Source organism: Myotis davidii, unplaced genomic scaffold (assembly GCF_000327345.1).
Source record: "Myotis davidii unplaced genomic scaffold, ASM32734v1 scaffold164, whole genome shotgun sequence".
Lineage (NCBI taxonomy): Eukaryota > Metazoa > Chordata > Mammalia > Chiroptera > Vespertilionidae > Myotis > Myotis davidii.
In genome coordinates this window covers 1,278,308-1,297,218 of record NW_006296417.1, presented here as the reverse complement: position 1 = coordinate 1,297,218, position 18,911 = coordinate 1,278,308, and the positions used below count along the sequence as shown (strand labels likewise).

Sequence of the window (18,911 nt, the reverse complement as noted above, 5' to 3'; positions counted from 1 at the left end):
AACTGGACGGGGGACTAACTTTCAATGAGCATTGACCAATCTACTTGATTGTACTGGTAAGGAATCTGACCACATTAGGCTGACATTATATCATGGCAACGCTACAGTTTTGCTTTGTGTTTTAATGGAAAACGTCTAGAAAGAAGACTTTTCTACCCTTCGTTGGTAAAATAGGGTTCTATATTTTATTTTTTTTAAATATATTTTATTGATTTTTTACAGAGAGGAAGGGAGAGAGATAGAGAGTTAGAAACATCGATCAGCTGCCTCCTGCACATCTCCTACTGGGGATGTGCCCACAACCCAGGTACATGCCCTTGACCGGAATCGAACCTGGGACCCTTCAGTCCGCAGGCGGACGCTCTATCCACTGAGCCAATCTTTCCCCCTTCGGCGGGTTCTACATTTTAAGTGCTGCTGCAGAATGAAAGGTTTCCTCATTCTTTCCCCTTTCCTGCCTCCTCTCACCCCTGCCAGCAGCACTACCCAAATTTTAACTGAACTGAATTCTATGCACGCAAACAAGGTTTGATTTTTTCAAAAAATATATTTTTATTGAATTCAGAGAGGAAGGGAGCGGGAGAGAGAGAAAGAAACATCAATGATGAGAGAGAATCACGGATTGGCTGCCTCCTGCACGCCCCATACTGGGGATGGAGCCCGCAACCCGGGCATGTGCCCTTGACCAGAAATCGAACCGTGACCTCCTGGTTCATAGGTCGTGACCTCCTGGCTCATAGGTCGAAGCTCAACCACTGATCCACACCAATTGGGCCAAGATTTGATTTTCAATTATTGGGATAATAAGGTTACCTACCCCACCGCAGCCGAGTACCACACGCTCAGGAATTTGAGGAACGACAGGGCCTCTACGGTGAAAACATTGATGCAGCTCAAGTAGGAGGAAGCCCATCCTCCTTTACTGAATAGTCCGCGTGAAAGGTTCCCTCCTGACTCTGGCTCTCGATAACACGCTGTTCCCTCTGCCTAGAATGCTCTCCCGCCTTTCCTTTCGTTTTAAAGGCGTGAATATACATTTCTATGCAACAAACTGGACCACCTAGAAGAAAATAAAATCCTGGAAACACATAACCTACCTACCAAGACTGAATCATGAAGAAATAGAAAGTCTGAACAGATTACTACTTAGAGAAGATGGAACCAGTAATCAAAAACCTCCCAACACTCGGCCTGGCCGGTTTGGCTAACTGGCTAGAGCGCCGGCCTTCGGGCCAAACGGTCCCGGGTTCGATTCCGGTCCAGGGCTTGCACCTGGGCTACAGGCTCTATTGTCCTGGTGGGGGGGCGCATAAGGGAGGTGACCATTTGATGTGTCTCTCTCACATCCATGTCACTCTCTCTAAATCAATGGGGGGAAAAAATATCCTCGTGTGAGAATTCTCAAAAAAATAAAGTGAAAAACTCCAAGGGTCAAGCGAACACAACTAGATTGTTCACTATTGTTTCTCTAACGCCTAGGACGGTGCCCGGCCACCTGCTAAATGAATGCATGCTTGCAAACGCGTCCATCACACGTTTTCTACTCCCTTTCCCCCTTCCTTCCTGGGGAATCCGTATCCTGGGCGGGGGGGGAGGAGCCCTTGAAGCATCACCATCATTACAAAGACAGGTCCCCTCTTCCGCGCAGGGCGAGGTCTGCTCAGCCTCCAGCTACCGCGGCCCAAGGGATGGAGACCAGCTCAGGACCCGGCACGGGGGCGGTGGGACAAGGCGCCCCTGGGACTCCCGCCTCCCCAACCTTCAATCCTCGGGCCAGCCTTTCGGTCGGCCGCACACACGAGCTCAGATTACCTGTCTGGGATCCTCCGCCTCCGCCATGCCAGCGCCCGCCGGCCCCCTCCGGGCCACCGTAATGCACAGACGGTCCGAGCTGGCCCCGCCTCCCGCATGCGTAGAAGTCCTATTCGGCGTACAGCGTCTCCTAGCAACCGCTTCGAGTCCCTCCGCTAGGGGCGGGCTTTGGAAGCCACAGCGGGGAAGCCTAGAGGTGGGTGAGTGAGTGTAGCCAATCGCAGACGAGTCCCAGCTTCGATGGCCACGCCTCCTCCAACTGTCGCGAATGCGCAGTCGGCTTTACGGCAGGCGAAGGGGTGGTGCCGCTAGGGATAAGGAGGAGAGGAGGAAGCGACCAGCCAATCAAGTCGCCTCCTCTCGCCAGCCCCACCCACCCTGGACTTGGTTTACGGCTCCGGGCTCTGGCTCCAGGGCGGCCGCTGATTGGCTGCTGAAGGCTTGGTCCCATCCCAGTGACCCCAAAGTGCTGGAGGGAGGGGGCGGGGGTGGCCCAGTGCAAAGTGCATCCTGAAAGCCCCCCGCTTGGTGCCCTCGCAGCTGGTACCGAGGACCCTACCCAAGCCGAGACCTCGCTGCCCCGACAGCTCCCGTGTCCTCGCCTCGGAGCTGGGAGCCTCCGGCCCGGACCGCGGCAGCCCCTCTGCTCGGAGCCTTCAGACCGGGACCCCCCCCCCCGTTCCCGCCCGTCCCCGAGCCGGGACTTCCTCCCTGCACCCCTGCCCCGAGGCTGCCCCGCGGCCGGGACCGCCGCCTAGCGTCTGTGGATGCTCGCCGGGCTGGGGCCGGGAGGCTCGGAGGAGGCTCCGGAACCCCCGTGTCCGGCCCTGCCCGAGGCATTTCTTCAATGGAGAAGTTGGTGAGTGTGGAGGAGGCTGAGAGGAGGAAGCGCCGCAGCAGCTGAAGAGACAGGTAAAGTCAGTTACCTTCCCTTGAAGCGAAGGGGACGGCTAGGAGGGAGGGAGGGGGGAAAAATCACTGCATCTTCCTACCTGCCCTGAACCAACCTCCCTCCCTCTCTCTCTCTGCTCCCCTTCCTCCAAGCCTCCCCCCGCCCATCTCCCTGCTCCTGGCCCCGGGGGCACCGCGCCTCACCTCTCTCCCTGGTTTCTGATTTCCAGGTTTGGTGTTTGGCTCCCGGAGCCTGGAAAGCAAGAGGAGGCCTGCTCACCCACCTGGGAAGTAGCCGAGAGCTTCTAGCAGTAGCATCCTCCGTGCAGGTAACCAGCAGCCCTCCCCTGCCCTCCCCCATTGTTGATCCCCGGGCCCCTGTCTCATTAGGTAATAGCTCTGGTTTCAGGGTGGTTCCCTGGGGTGGGAGGCGGGGGTGCAACTGGTTCCTGAACCCCCCTCCCCCTTTTCACCGCAAAACACACACACACACACACAGAAAACAACAAACCCAGAAACGCTGCTCTTTCTGCCCTGCTCCTGGGCATTTTCATAACTTTTCCACTCCCTCGTCGTCTTTCCCACCCTTTCTCTCTGGCTGGTGTTTCTGTGTGTTGCATTATCTTTTGGTGACGGTACCACTGGTACCATTTTCCTTGCTCAGAGGTTCAGAGAGTTTTCTGTAGCCCTCCCCCACCCCTCACTCTCCTAGGAATTTTCCTCGATTGCTTGTTCATTCTGAATGGCTCTACTCTTTTTTTTTTTTTTTTAATTAAACCGCAGTTTTCTGCTTCCCCCTGATCCCTTCCTATTGCCGTCCTTCTAGCAGCTCCACCAGAATAAAAATCCTTGGCGTTCCCTAACCCACCAGGGTTTGGTCGAGGACGGTGATGGCTGGAAATGTATGAGTTTTGGAAAATAATGTGAGTTTTTCCCTAGTAAAAAAGGGGGTCGGTGTACCTTAATGGTGTAGATTGTGGGAAAGCAAAACGCACCCCTGAAGGCCTGATGTATCGGGAATGCTTCAGGCTTTTGTGTGTTTCTGTGGGACACGTGTGGATGGGCTCTGAAGCTGTTATAAAAAGATAAAAATAATACTGGTTACACCTCCGGTTTTCTAGAACCCATAAAACTTTCCATACTAGCTCGTTATCATTTGACATTCCAGAATTTTAAAACAAAGGAATGTTTTGGCTTTCTCTTTGCCCTCTTCATAACTGAGATTTCTCCATTCAAAACCCTTACTGGTAATTTGGTAAATTGAAGTGTAAGCATCTAGCCCTGGCCGGTTTGGCTCAGTGGGTAGAGTGTCAGCCTAAGGACCCAAGGGTCCTGGGTTCGATTCCAGCTAAGGGCGCTTACCTGGGTTGCAGGCTCAATCCCCGGCCCTGGTCAGGGTGCCTGCGGGAGGCAACCAATGGCTGCGTCTCTCTCACATCAATGTTTCTCTCTCTGTCTCTCCCCCTCCCTTCCACGCTCTCTAAAAATCAATAGAAAAATATCCTCAGATATTTATCCTTGGAGGATTAACAAAACAAAACAAAAAAGAGAAGGGGAAAAAGAGGAAAGAAATGTAAGCATCTCATTCAGGCATCGTCACATCTGTGCTGCTGGATTTTGTTGGTGCCTCTTAAATGTTTAGGACATTCGTGTAATTCCTAAAGAAGCGGGTATGATCAGGGAAATCAGACAAGCGTCAATTCAGAAATTAGCCAAGCGAATGACTTTCCTAACATCCAGTCACGGGAATCTAAAGTGACTTGTTAATCTCAGAGTAATTTTAATATCTCAAGACGGCTGAGGGAGTTGTAGGTACCGCGGAGCACTTAAAATAGCAGAAGTCCTCAGGAAATCTTTGATTTACTCCGTTCCACGGGACTCTCTGCCTTCCCCCCAAAAAAAGGGATGTCTGTCTTGAGTCTCCCCGCTGCCAAGACATAAAGACATAGTTAGAGACACTTTTAAGGGGCTCTGAGGGTTTCCATATGCTTTTGTTGTTGCTGTTAATCCTCATCCAAGGATATTTTCCCAATGGTTCTTAGAGAGAATGGAAGGGAGGGGGAGAGAGAAACATCGATGTGAGAGAGATGCATCGATTGGTTACCCCGACCACAACCAGGGTCCGAGCCCTCGACCGGAATCGAACCCGGAACCCTTGAATCCACAGGCTGACACTCTCTAGCCACTGAGCCACACCAGCCCCGGCCTGGTTTGCATGTTCTTGAGACCTAGAGGCAGACCCCACCGGGGAGTGCTCACTGCAGAATGGGATTTCGAGTCCGTGTCTACCGGGGGCTGTCCCGTGTGAACATTTAGGGCAGCCCTTGTAAGCGTGCATAGGGTCCGGTGTGAACATCTAGGGCAGCCCTTGTAAGCGTGCATAGGGTCCCGTGTGAACATCTAGGGCAGCCCTGTAAGTGTGCATAGGGTCCGGTGTGAACATCTGGGTCAGTTTAATTTGCATATCTCGCTGATTAGCCAATGGGAAGGGTAGCGGTCATACGCCAATTACTGCATAGGGTCCGGTGTGAACATCTAGGGCAGCCCTTGTAAGTGTGCATAGGGTCCGGTGTGAACATCTAGGGCAGCCCTTGTAAGTGTGCATAGGGTCCGGTGTGAACATCTAGGGCAGCCCTTGTAAGTGTGCATAGGGTCCGGTGTGAACATCTAGGGCAGCCCTTGTAAGTGTGCATAGGGTCCGGTGTGAACATCTAGGGCAGCCCTTGTAAGTGTGCATAGGGTCCGGTGTGAACATCTAGGGCAGCCCTTGTAAGTGTGCACAGGGTCCGGTGTGAACATCTAGGGCAGCCCTTGTAAGTGTGCACAGGGTCCGGTGTGAACATTTAGGGCAGCCCTTGTAAGTGTGCATAGGGTCCGCTTCCTTTCAGTGAAAGCCAGGCAGAAGTCTGTGAGGTTCAAGGCCGTTTTGATGATTTCAGTGTGCGAATCACCAGAGAGATGTCTAATAATGAGGACTTCTGAAAATATTTGAAGTATGTTTTTAAGGTAAAAATGATGTGTTTTCTGTTCGGGTCTTCCCTGTTAAATATTTTTTCCCCCGCTTTAGACCTAATTCTAGCCAGGCTGGTGTGGCTTCGTGGTTGAGCATCTAGACTTTCTGCCACCCACGAAAAGGAATGTCTTTCTTGATTCTTCCAATTGCCAAGACCTAGCTAGAGATCCTTTTAAGGGGCTCTGAGGGTTTGCATATTCTTTTGTTTTTGAACTAGGAACCAGGAGGTCACGGGTTCGATTCTCGGTCAGGGCACATGCCCGGATTTCGGGCTCGAACCCCAGTAGGGGGCGTGCAGGAGGCAGTCGATCCATGATTCTCTCTCACATTGATGTCTCTCTCTCTCTCTCTCTCTCTCCCCGCCCTCTTCCTCCATCCCGTTCCGTCTCTCTAAAAATGAATGGAAAAAAGTATTCTCAGGGGAGGAATGAAAATGAATAAATGAATCTTTGTGTTATATGGAGGCCCAGGAGCGGGGTGGATATGCACACACCTTGCTTGTTTGGGAACATGAACGCTCTGCGATGTTGAGTGAGATACTAACATCACACTCCTTCTACTCCATTAGGGGTTCCAGTCTTTCGATCACATCAGCAGAACTCATCCACACACATCTCGGCCATGTTGGACTTGGTAGTATTTCTGCGCCCGTCTTCTCTGTTAGGACTTGCGAGCCACTGGTGGCTTGGTTTTTGTGTGTGTTTTTTTCTCAGAGGCCATATTCTTGGAGTTGCTGATTTTATTTCCTTAGCAGCCTGTCTCTCGGTTTACTCTGCAAAGAAATGCTGACTTTTTTTTTTTGTTTTTTTTTTTGAGTAGCAAGCTGTTATCTTGTTTCCAGCTTGTGTGAAATCTCAAAGCGCAGCTCAGATTGGTGTCCCTTAATCAGAAAACGTGTGGACTTTTCAGTGAAAACCGCATGCAGAGAGCCATTAGTGACTAATCGTGTATGCCGACGGTAACTGGGGACGAGTGGGCCAATTGGGTGCCCGTTATGTAACTTTAGGCAGGTCTGAAATACGTTTCGTTTTTTTCATTTCCCGCACTCCATTGTATGGCTATAGACTTCTTCTTAATTATATGAAGGAAGACGTTTTGATTTTAACTTTAATGAAGTTTACTTGGCCATCCATGTGGAAATTAGATGGTAACATTTATTTCTGTATTTATTTTTTTAATATATTTTTATTGATTTCAGAGAGGAGGGGAGAGGGAAAGAGAAGGGAGAGGGAGAGAGATAGAAACATCAGTGATGAGAGAGAATCATTGATTGGCTGCCTCCTGCACAGCCCACACTGGGATCCGATCCAGCCTGCTACCCGGGCATGTGCCCTGACCGGGAATTGAACCAAGACCTCTTGGTTCATAGGTCGGACACTCAACCACTGAGCTACACCAGCTGGGCTAGATGGTAACATATAATTTCTAAATATTTAGTTTCTAATAAGGTCAACAGCAGAAAAGCTTGGAGGCCTATATTGTTATCTTTTGGCCCCATATAGAGTAGAAAACATGCATTCATCAAATTTACACATAGCATTAACATTGGGCAACAAAATATTATATAAAAAGATACATCAGTCCCAGCCGGTGTGGCTCAGTGGTTGTGTCGACCTATGAACCAGGAGGTCATGATTCAATTCCCGGTCAGGGCACATGCCCGGGTTATGGGCTCGATCCCCAGTAGCGGGGCATGCAGGAGGCAGCCAATCAATGATTCTCTTTCACCATTGGTGTTTCTGTCTCTCTCTCCCTCTCCTTTCCTCTCTAAAATCAATACAAGTATGTTTTTAAAAATAATAAGATACATCAGGGAAGTGGCTCATTTGGTATATAATTCTGAAGTCTTCCTTGTTAGTATGCTTTTTTGGCTTTTTTTCTAACTGTAAACCCTGAAATGGAATTTCTGAAGATTGCACCTTCAGAGTTTTAGTCATTCTGAGTCATCATTGATTTAAAACAATTCGTGTTGTACGTTTACTTAGACACTTGCCTCCCGGCCCGTGTTCCCTTATTCGATGGGTGATTTCCATGAGCTGTCAGATTTGCAGACCTGCGCTCCTTAGAGGAAATAGACTTTTTTTTTTTTTTCATTCTCACCTCTGGACTTCCTCTGCGGTTTGCAATGGGCACCTTTGCCCTTTAAGTTCAATCGTCTCTATGTTTTCCTCATCGGTGTACACGTGCATAGCTGGGCTCTGCTAAGGGCAAGGTCCCACAGAACAGCACCCAGATCAAATGCATTGTGTGATGCTTTGGACTGTGAGGACCTTTGGTAATGTCGCCGTCCTTCATAATTTAAGGGCTGCAGCTGCCAGGGATCATGTGTACATGGTATGTGTGTCCGTGTGTGTATGGTGTGTGTGTCCATGTGTGCATGGTGTGTGAGCCCATGTGTGCATGGGATGTGAGTCCGTGTGTGCATGGTGTGTGTGTGCATGGGATGTGAGTCCGTGTGTGCATGGTATGTGTGTATGTGTGCATGGTATGTGAGTCTGTGTGTGCATGGTATGTGTGTCCGTGTGTGCATGGTGTGTGTGTGCATGGTATGTGTGTATGTGTGCATGGTATGTGTGTATGTGTGCATGGTATGTGTGTATGTGTGCATGGTATGTGTGTATGTGTGCATGGTATGTGTGTATGTGTGCATGGTATGTGTGTATGTGTGCATGGTATGTGTGTATGTGTGCATGGTATGTGTGTATGTGTGCATGGTATGTGTGTATGTGTGCATGGTATGTGTGTATGTGTGCATGGTATGTGTGTATGTGTGCATGGTATGTGTGTATGTGTGCATGGTATGTGTGTATGTGTGCATGGTATGTGTGTCTGTGTGCATGGTGTGTGTGTATGTGTGCAGGGTGTGTGTGTGCATGGGATCTGTGTCCATGTGTGCATGGGGTGTGAGTCCCTGTGTGCCTGGTATATGTCCGTGTGTGCATGATGTGTGTGTATGGTATGTGAGTCCGTGTGTGCATTGTGTGTGTGTCCGTGTGTGCATGGTATGTGTCCGTGTGTGCATGGGGTGCGAGTCCATGTGTTATTCCTGGGAAGATCCCTGCGTGTAAAGAGTGCTTTTGGGGTTTAAAGCTACGGCTATTATTGACAGTGGTTGGTATTGTCAGAAAAGGGGGAAATGCTGTGCCATTTCCAGAATCACGTGGTTCCTGTTAAGTAGGCAGAGCTGTCTGAGCGAGTCCTAACCGGGGTCACAGGAGTGGCCGGGCCTGATAGCCGCCCAGCTCACGGCGGGCGCGCAGGAGGCCTTCCTTCTCTGACGGAGGCGCCCATTCGGGCTTTTCACAAGTTATTGTTGTTCGTGCCTCTTTCTTGTTGAGAGAAACCATTTAGGCACTTCATCTTTTAACACAAAGCCTTTTCTTTTTTATTCTTTTTTAATATATTTTCATTGATTTCAGAGAGGAAGGGAGGACAGAGAGAGAGAGAGAAACATCCATGATGAGAATCTCGGATCGGCTGCCTCCCGCACACCCCCTACTGGGGATGGAGCCCGCAACCCGGGCATGTGCCCTTGACCGGGAATGGAACTGTGACCTCCTGGTTCATAGGTCGATGCTCAACCACTGAGCCACACCCGCCAGGCAAGATCCCTTTTCTTTGCGTGGTAGAGGGAATTTTTTCAGAGTTCAATAAGGAAGCTGGCAAGACTGTTGTTAATCTTTTACTCACTTGGGTGTGTGCATAAAGGAATGACAGCTTCACAGTGACTCACGTGGTGCCTTTTGGACGTATGAAGAACCAGCGTTTAAAGTCATGATCTCCTTTTCCATGTCACGGATTCCATTTTGGCTCTGGCCACCTGCTGTATTGAATGCGCACATTTTCTCATCTTTCTTAATCCTGTTTGGGAAAAAAACAAGTGACTAACGGTGTCAGTTCAAAAGTAATTCAGGCCCTAGCCAGTTTGGCTCAGTGGTTAAGGGTAACCCCAAGGACTGAAGGGTCCCAGGTTCTGTTCCGGTCCAGGGCACATACCTCAGTCGCAGTCTCAATTCCTGGTCCCAGTTGGGGCGAGTGTGGGAGGCAGCCAATCCATGTGTCTCTAGTGCATCTATATTTCTCTCTCTCTTGTCTTTCCCCCTCCCTTCCACTCTCTCTGAAAATCAGTGGAGGAAAAAATACCCTCAGGTGAGGATTAACAGCAACAACAACAAAAATAATTGCCCAGCCGGGTGGCTCAGCTGATGGGAGCTTTCTCTTGTGCATCGAAGGGTTACGGGTTTGATTACTGGTCACAGCATGTACCTAGGTTGTGGGTTCAATCCCCGGTCGGGGCCGTATGGGAGGCAATTGAACCATGTTTCTCTCTCTCTCCCTTCCCCCCTCTCTCTCTCTCAAATTAATAAAACATATCCTTGGTTGAGGATTTTTTAAAAAAAGTAATTCAAATACGGCAAGTCTGAAAATATATTCTGAATAGAGCAAATGTGTGATTTATTATTTTCTTTATTCTTTTTCCAAAAACACCCTGCCTCTTTAAGGGGGGAAATAATCCCGAAAAATAAGTGATTTTGTACCTGGGGGGAGATGAATGGGGGTCCCAAGCCCTGTCTCTGCTCCGTAAGGTGCTGAAGTGAAGGTCATCGAATGGTAGACGCCGCGGGCCGCTGTGGGCCGCTGTCATCTTTCGGAGTTTCCCACGGTTGTTATTTGTGTTTAGGTGAAGGAAGCGATCCATCATACAGCGCTTGCTACAAGAAAACCCAGGTTTCGTTTGATGGTGTTTGACCTTTGTTCTTGCAGAGTAGCCCTCATTCGAGGGCCAAGGTAGATCATCCCATTAAAAAAAGAATCTGTTAAAGATGGTTGCTTTGACCCGTCCGTAGCTCCCGTTCATTCTTTCTGATGGTCTTCACCATCTTCTCTTAAAACCGTAATGGTAGCCCTGGCCGATGTGGCTCAGTGGTGAGAGCGTCGGCCTATGCACCAAAAGGGTTGTGGGTTCAATTCCCAGCCCCAGTCTGTGCGCATGCGGGAGGCAACCAGTCAACGTGTCTCTCTCACATCAATGTTTCTCTCTCCCTCTCTTTCCCCTTCCTTCCTCTCTTCCACTCTCTGAAAATCAATTGGAAAAAAAAGATCCCAGGGTGAGGATTAACAAAACAACAACATCAACAACAAAAAATGCTAATAGTAGGCAAAAACCTATTCAAACAGGATTCCTGGTTTTACATTTTCTAAAATGAGAGAGACTTGACTTTAGTGTCAGTTGAAAAATAATTAGGTGAAGAGATGGGATGAGGATTAACAAAACAACAACAACAACAAAAAATACTAATAGTAGGCAAAAACCTATTCAAACAGGGATTCCTGGTTTTACATTTTTAAAATGAGAGAGGCCTGACTTTAGCGTCAGTTGAAAAATAATTAAGTGAAGAGATGGGGAGGAAATCATGTTTATTAAGAAGACAGATCGTCTTGAAATTTCTCATTTCCTAATTGTTCTGAGGAAATAGCTCTCTGTAGAAGTAGCCCGATATTTTTAAATGACGTTACTTAGTAGTGATACTTAAGAGTTTGTTATAACCGCCCTAGTTGACTTGGCTCAGTGGATAGAGCGTCAGCCTGCGGACAAAAGGGTCCCAGGTTCGATTCTAGTCAGGGCACATGCCCGTGTTGTGGGCTTGATCCCAAGTAGGGGGTGTGCAGGAGGCAGCCGATCAATGATTCTCTTTCATCATGGATGTTTCAATCTCTCTCGCCCTCTCCCTTCCTCTCTGAAATCAATAAAAATACATATTTAAAAAAATAGTTTGTAATACCATTTTCCATGTATAAAATAGCATAGGATATTTGATTATGCTCTTAGGCTGTGATGATGTGGCCTAAGTTAGGCTTAAGTTTACCTTTGTATAATCTATAATGAGAAGTTGTTTTTTTTCTGGTGCCCCGACCAGGAATCGAACCTGCAACCCTTTGGTGCATGGGATGATGCTCAACCAACTGTGCCACACCAGCCAGGGCTATAAGAAGAAGTTTTACACGATAACTTATTATTGGTAACAAGATCATCCCAAGATGTCTAACCTACATAACAGACCAAAATGTCTTTAAAGAACTTTATCCCATAATTTTTTTATTTTTAGAAATGGAAGCCTACTAGGAGATGTGTCTAATCTATTCCTGAAAATTAGCCCAGATGGAGTGGCTTCCTAAAAGAATGTTAGTTTAAGTTTCTGTATGTCTTTAAATAAATTTTTATTGATCTCAGAGAGGAAGAGCCTGCACGCCCCCCACTGGGGATGTGCCTACAACCAAGGTATATGCCCTTGCCCGGAATCGAATTTGGACCCCCGAGTCCGCAGGCCGACGCTCTATCCACTGAGCCAAACCGGTTCTGGCCCATAATTTTTTTTATTTTTAGAAATGGAAGCCTACTAAGAGATGTGTCTAATCTATTCCTGAAAATTAGCCCAGATGGAGTGGCTTCCTAAAAGAATGTTAGTTTAAGTTTCTGTATGTCTTTAAATAAATTTTTATTGATCTCAGAGAGGAAGAGAGACGGGGAGAGAGATGGAAGCATCAGTGATGAGAGAGAATCATGGATCGGCTGCCTCCTGCACGCCCCCTACTGGGGATCGAGCCCACTACTTGGGCCTGTGCCCTGACTGGGAATCGAACCGTGACCTCCTGGTTCATAAGTCAACGCTCAACCACTGAGCCATGCCGGCCGAGCAGCTTTCTTTTTGCCATCTTTCATCATCCTACGGAAATCACAGAATGTCTGGGTCATAATAGATTTGGTTCATTATGAACTGGCATCACTGAGGTGCACGCGATTTAGCCAAGGAAAATTCCGTAACATGTCATGGCCCCTCTGCCAGGAGCCCAGAATCCTAAACGCCATGTTCTCTGCCTCCCCTTAAAGGCTGACCCCTGTGACCTAATGCATCCTTTGTAAGCAGTGGACTCCGCTAGGATGTTACACCACCACTGTCGGAGGAACCCTGAGCTCCAGGAAGAGTTGCAGATCCAGGCTGCGGTGGCCGCCGGGGATGTCCACACCGTCCGGAAGATGCTAGAACAGGGCTATTCCCCGAATGGCCGGGATGCGAACGGCTGGACCCTGCTCCACTTCTCAGCAGCCAGAGGAAAGGAAAGATGCGTCCGAGTCTTTCTAGAACACGGAGGTGAGTCTACTTAGGAGCAAATCTCTTTTTTCCCCCAAGGAGAAGTTTAAAATGAAACTATATTTAATTTGAAACATCTGTGTGCATGTGTATATCATTTTTTTTTGAAGATATTTTATTGATTTCAGAGAATAAAGGAGAGGGAGAGAGAAATAGAAACATCAGTGATGAGCGTGAATCATCGCTTGGCTGCCTCGTGCACGCCCCCTACTGGGGATGGATCCCACAGCCCGGGCCTGTGTCTGGACTGGGAATCGAACCGTGACCCCCGGGTTCATAGGTTGACGCTCAACCACTGAGCCACACCAACCGGGCAATGCTCACCTTCTTATAACCTCTCCTATGTGAAGCTTTGTTACAGTTATGCCGAGTTTTGTCTGCAACCAGATTGTCGAAAGATGAGTTTGGTGAAAGTGCTATTTCCCTTGTGGCAGTAGTTGACATTGCTCAACCACTGAGCCACACCAGCCGGGCAATGCTCACTTTCTTATAACCTCTCCCTATGTGAAGCTTTGTTACAGTTATGCTGAGTTTTGTTTGCAACCAGATTGTCAAAAAGATCAGTTTGGTGAAAGTGGTATTTCCCTTGTAGCAGTAGTTGATACACAGCCAAGTTTGCAGGTGGCTTGAACTAAAAGCACTTCGTCACCTCGCCCAGTTGCTCGCGTTTCAGAAGCAGAAGTGGCTGCGGTGTACCTGCAGCAGGAGAATTACAGCCTAGGTCGACGCTCAACCACTGAGCCATGCGGCTGGGCTCATCTTTGATTTTTCTCTCCTTCTCTCCCTCTCCCTTCCTCTCTGAAATCAATTAAAAAGTATGTATATATTTTTTTTAAAGGTCACTGATCAGCCCTGGTTCATAGCCCTGAGCCACACTGGTCAGGCTAATCAGCGATCTTTGATATTGCGAGGGCAGGACCCTGCACCTTGAAAAAGAACAAATTTCAGAGCAGCTATTTATGAATGTGTTCAAAGAATTAAGGAAATGGTGGTCAAAACATAAAAGAAATGTATGACGGCACTAACGCATCAAATACAGGCTATCAAAAACAGATAGAATTTGTTATATGTACCCTAGAGGCCCGGTGCACAAAAATTCGTGCAAGAGTAGGCCTTCCTTCCCCCGGCTGCCGGCACCGGCTTCCCTCCGGCACCCAGGACCCAGGCTTCCTTCCTCCAGCCCTGGCTTCGTCAGGATGGATGTCCAGAATGACATCTGGAAGACATCAGATCTAATTAGCATATTGCTTTTTTATTATTATAGATATAATATACCCTAGAGGCCCGGTGCACAAAATTCGTGCCAGGGGCTTGGCCCTCGCAGCCCCAGCTTCGTCCAGACGGTTATTTTGCTGTTTGGTCTAATTAGCATATTAGCTCTTTATTACATAGGAGGTTATATATCATATTAGTATATGTATACATATATATCCCCAAATATGAATTTTGAGTTGAAAAGCACGTTATCTATAATGAAGAATTTACTAGAGTGGTTAATAGCAGATTTGAGCTGACAGAAGATGGAATCAGTGACCTTGAAAATTGATCAGTGAACATCTAGTCTGAGGAACCTATAGAGTTGGTGGAGAGATAGTCAAAATTCCAGCAGGCTTGTTTGAAAAAATGGACAAGTTGATTTGTTGGCCCGAACGGTTTCAAAGAAGGTTGAGGACATACACTCCCTGCTGTCAGAACTTTCTAGAAAGCCACAGTGGTCAGGACAATATGGATAAACTTTCAGATCAATGGAACAGAATAGAGTTCAGAAATAGGCCCACACTTGCCCTGGCGGGCATGGCTCAGTGGTTAGAGTATTGGCCTCCCCACCTTAGGGTCCCAGGCTTGATTCCCAGTCAAGGGCACCTACCTGGGTTGCAGGTTCGATCCCCACCCCTGGTTGGGGCACATGCAGAAGTCAATCCACCAATGTGCCTCTCTCGCATAGATGTTTCTCTCTGCTCTCTTTCTGTCTCTCCCACTCCCACCTCCTTAGAAAAAATATCCTCACTCCTCAGGTAAGGGTTATCAAAGAAGAAAAGAAATAGACCCACACTTGCCTGGTAGACGGTTTTGTGGGGGGTTTTTTTGACAAAAATCACTGGGGAAAAGCTAGACTTTTCAGCAGATTTTGCTGGAACAACTGGATACCTGTGTGGGAAGTAATGAACCTTGATCTGACCTCGCACCGGACATAAAAAGCAACGAGCAATGGATCATTGCTCTAAACAGAAGAGTTAACAACATAAAACTTCTAGAAGAAGACAGAAAACCTATGTGACGTCGTGTGGGGCAAAGATTTCTTAACAAAAAGCGAAAACCGTAAGAGGAAAAATATACTTGACCTCATCAAAACTAAACATTTTTCTTCTTTAAACGACACTGTCTAGGAAATGAAAAGGCCTGACAGACCAGGAGAAATATTTACAGAACGTATCTAACAAAGGGCTCGTATCCAGAATGTATACACAACAGAGTTGTAAACTCGGTGAGAAAAGCAACCCCATAGCAATAATCAAATGATTTCAACAGACACTTCACAACACACAGCGCTTGCATAAGCTCAGTATCACCATGTCACCAGGGATGTGTAAATTAAGTTCCTATAAGTTACGACTTTACACTCTCTAGCGTGGAAGAAACTAAAATTGCTACGATGCCAAGTATTAGGGAAGACCAACTTGAACGCCTCTACAGGCTGGGGCAAAAGAAGGTTTACAGTTGTTCATATGGAAAGTGACACATTAATCAATAATAATACAAGAATAAATTTTGGCCCAGTGGTTTGAGCATGAACCTATGAGCCAGGAGGTCACAGTTCAATTCCCGGTCAGGGCACATGCCCGGGTTGTGGGCTGAATTCCCAGTAGGGGGCATGCAGGAGACAGCGGATCCATGATTCTCTCTCATCATTGATGTTTCTATCTTGCCCTCTCCCATCCTCTCTGAAATCAATGAAACAAAATAAGTAAATAAAATAAAACAAAGATTGCTGGCTGGCCCAGGCTGCTAGGTGTGAGAGATAGGATAATGGAAGTCCCAGCCAAATTCTTCAAAAAATAAAAAAGGAATAAACTCTGTTTCTCATACTCACTACTCCTGTAAATCTACATCCGCCCCACCCTGTATTGCTGGTGGGAATGTACTATTGTGGAGCCACTAAAAACCAGTTTGGCAGTTTCTCAAATGTACATATAACATACAGGCCAACAGGTCTAGGTATGTACCCAAGTGAGAGGGAAACATACAGCCCCGTGTAGACTTGTACATGCATGTTCATAGGAGCCATATTCATAATAGCCTCAATACTGGAAATAGCCCACTGTCCACCTGCTGGTGAATAACCTATATATATAAAAGCCTAAGCGACCGTTACAGTGGAATGACTGAAACGACCGGTCGCTACGACACGCACTGGGCAGGCAGGTGAGTGGTTAGGAGCGAGCAGGCAGGCAGGCAGGAGAGCAGTTAGGAGCAAGCAGGCAGGCAGGCAGGCGAGCGGTCCCGGATTAGGAGAGGGCACAGGCTGGGCTGAGGGACCCCACCCTTCCCCCTCCCCCACACGTATTTCATGCACCGGGCCTCTAGTAGATAAATAATTGTAGATCCATATTGTAGAAAACTACTCAACGATGTAAAGGAATGAACATTTGGACACACAACAACAACACGGGTGAATTTCAGAGGCATCACGCTAAGTGAAATAAGTCAGGCACAAACTCTCCGTACCCTGTGGTTTCATTTCTGTGAAATTCGAGGAAGGCCAGAACCTCGGTGGCTGCCTGGGGCCCAGAGTCTGGGCAGAGACTTGACAGTAAAGAGGCAGGAAGGAACTTTTTGGGATGATGGGAATATTTGGATTATGGTGGTGGTTACAACGTGACTGTATACAATTTGTCCAAGTTCATCGACTTGTACACTTAAGATTGGGGAGCTTTCTTGCAACCCCGGTAAAGTTGTTGGGGGGAAAAAAACACACCATATTGATAGGAAATGTTTATCTGCTTTTATTTATAGGTACTTCCAAATTTTCCATTAGATTTCAAGGTGTCTTGAGACTATGGGACAAAGTGAGCTCAACTTCCGTCAAAGTTGTCTTTGTACGTGCCTTGCACATTTCCTACTGAATTTATATCGAGGTGTTTTTCTTTCTTTATTTTTTTGATATGTTTTTATTGATTTCAGAGAGAAAGGGAGAGGGGGAGAGAGAGAGAGAGAAACATCATTGATCAGCTGCCTCCTGCACGCCCCCCTACTGGGGATGGAGCCCGAAACCCGGGCATGTGCCCTTGACTGGTATCGAACCCGAGACCCTTCAGTCCGCAGGCTGCTGCTTGATCCACTGAGCCACACCATCTGGGGCTCTAGATGTTTTTATCGTTTCTGTTACTATTACAAATGAGATCTCTTTCTTACTGCCCTGGCTAACAGTAACCTTTAAACTCGATTTTGTTTGCATCTTCATCTGTCTAGACCAGGGGTGGGCAAACTTTTTGACTCGAGGGCCACAATGGGTTCTTAAACTGGACCGGAGGGCCGGAACAAAAGCATGGATGGAGTGTTTGTGTGAACTAATATAAATTCAAAGTAAACATCATTACATCAAAGGTACGGTCTTTTTTTTTTAGTTTTATTCATTTCAAACGAGCCGTAGTTTGCCCACAGCTGCTCTAGAGCCCCCGGATCCGGCCCGCGGGCTGTAGTTTGCCCACGGCTGGTCTAGATCTTCCTTTTGTTAATTCCTCAAGGACAGTAACTATGCAGAGTTGATGCCTTGTTACTGAAAGCTCTATATTCTGTGCTGTTTTCCGCGTGTGCACAGCCAGTATGTTTGTACGGTTTTTATTTGAGGCTAAGCAGATCCTTGCTCTGTGTGTTAATCATGGTTCCTCCCAGCTCCGCGTAACACCAAAGCGTAAGTAAAACCTGGCAGAGGCCCAGAGTGGAAAACCAAAGCCCCAAGTGCGGTCTCCCATAACATGGTTTTCATTTTTACTGTTGAATCAGCGAGTCCAGGATGCGCGTAAGAGTGGACGAAAGGTGGGGGAAATGGAAGGTGTTCGTAACGTCTCACTCACCGAGCAGGCAGCTGTTGCTTGGTCAGGTAGAGATTAGAAACGGCGCCTTGGCCACAGTGAGGGTTTCACGTGGATCGAAGGGGTTCTCTCCTCCTTCCTGCCTGTCCCCACTTCCCTGCTTTAGGTGAGGGAGGCGCGGGAAGCAGGACGGAGGGCTCAGCATCCCATCAGAGCGGGCAGGTCATAGCTGACGTTCCTGGCATGACCAGCAGGTGGCAGCAAGACGCTTTGTTCAAAAATCGCTGGCCCTCGTTTATTTTTAAGTCGCATCCTACAGAATTGCTATCTATTTTCCTTTTAGCGAAGACCAACGCTGGCAGGATGCTCTGTTGCCGTTGTGCGCTGTTGGTTTGTATGTAGTGATTTTTAGAAATTGCACTGGTATACTTTACTTAGTAAGAGTCTGAACTTTTTACAGGTTCTGAGCAACGACTACTTCACTGAAACTTTCATTCTCCGTAATACCATTCTTTTCCATGGAGCTTTCTGCTTCGTAGAGTTTTCCCAGAGACCCAGCTGTCACGTTTTAGCAGGAAATAACATTTTGCTAGACAATACACAAATGTCTGCTCACACAACTTCGGAGGCTTTCTGTTTCGTTGTTTGGAAGAGCACTCACGAATTTTTTCTCTTCCGTGGCCAAACCAGACATTAAGGGTGACTTTTATGAGAATAAAGCCTTTGTGTGTTTTTTTTTTAAAAACCTCACCCCCGGATATTTTTTCCCATTGATTCCTAGAGGGAGGGGAGGAGGGTGAGAGAGAGAAAAACACCGAGTGGTGGCCTCCTGCACATGCCCTTACGGGGCTGGAGGACCTGTACGTGCCCTTGACCGGAATTGAACCCGAGACCCTTCGGTCCGAGGGCCGGGGCTCTAACCACTGAGCAGCACTGGCCAGGGCAAGGAGAAAGCCTTTGGATCCCAGGCAGTTAGGCCTGACCAGTTTATTTATCTTCACGAGGAATTGC

The 18,911-nt window shown here is 47.7% G+C and overlaps 2 protein-coding genes and 1 long non-coding RNA gene across 3 annotated transcripts in view; 2 read left to right on the top strand and 1 right to left on the bottom strand.

The window, feature by feature from the left end:
- Positions 1-1,873, bottom strand: part of LINS1 (lines homolog 1) — an 11,119-nt gene extending 9,246 nt beyond the window's left edge. Inside the window, exons 1-2 of the mRNA XM_015569109.1 lie at positions 1,813-1,873; positions 818-1,060 (exon numbers count right to left, since the gene is read on the bottom strand). The gene's annotated coding sequence lies outside the window, so the exon portion shown is untranslated. The remainder of the gene's footprint in view (positions 1-817; positions 1,061-1,812) is intronic.
- Positions 1,874-2,218: 345 nt separating this feature from the next.
- Positions 2,219-10,418, top strand: LOC107184360. Its single transcript, XR_001515187.1, has 3 exons — positions 2,219-2,724; positions 2,934-3,032; positions 10,398-10,418. It is a non-coding gene; the product is annotated as an uncharacterized LOC107184360 (long non-coding RNA).
- Positions 10,419-12,642: 2,224 nt separating this feature from the next.
- ASB7 (ankyrin repeat and SOCS box containing 7) overlaps positions 12,643-18,911 on the top strand; it is a 22,124-nt gene continuing 15,855 nt past the window's right edge. Inside the window, exon 1 of the mRNA XM_006771741.2 lies at positions 12,643-12,867. Within this exon, the coding sequence (XP_006771804.1) occupies positions 12,657-12,867 (211 nt within the window). The 5' untranslated portion in view covers positions 12,643-12,656. The remainder of the gene's footprint in view (positions 12,868-18,911) is intronic.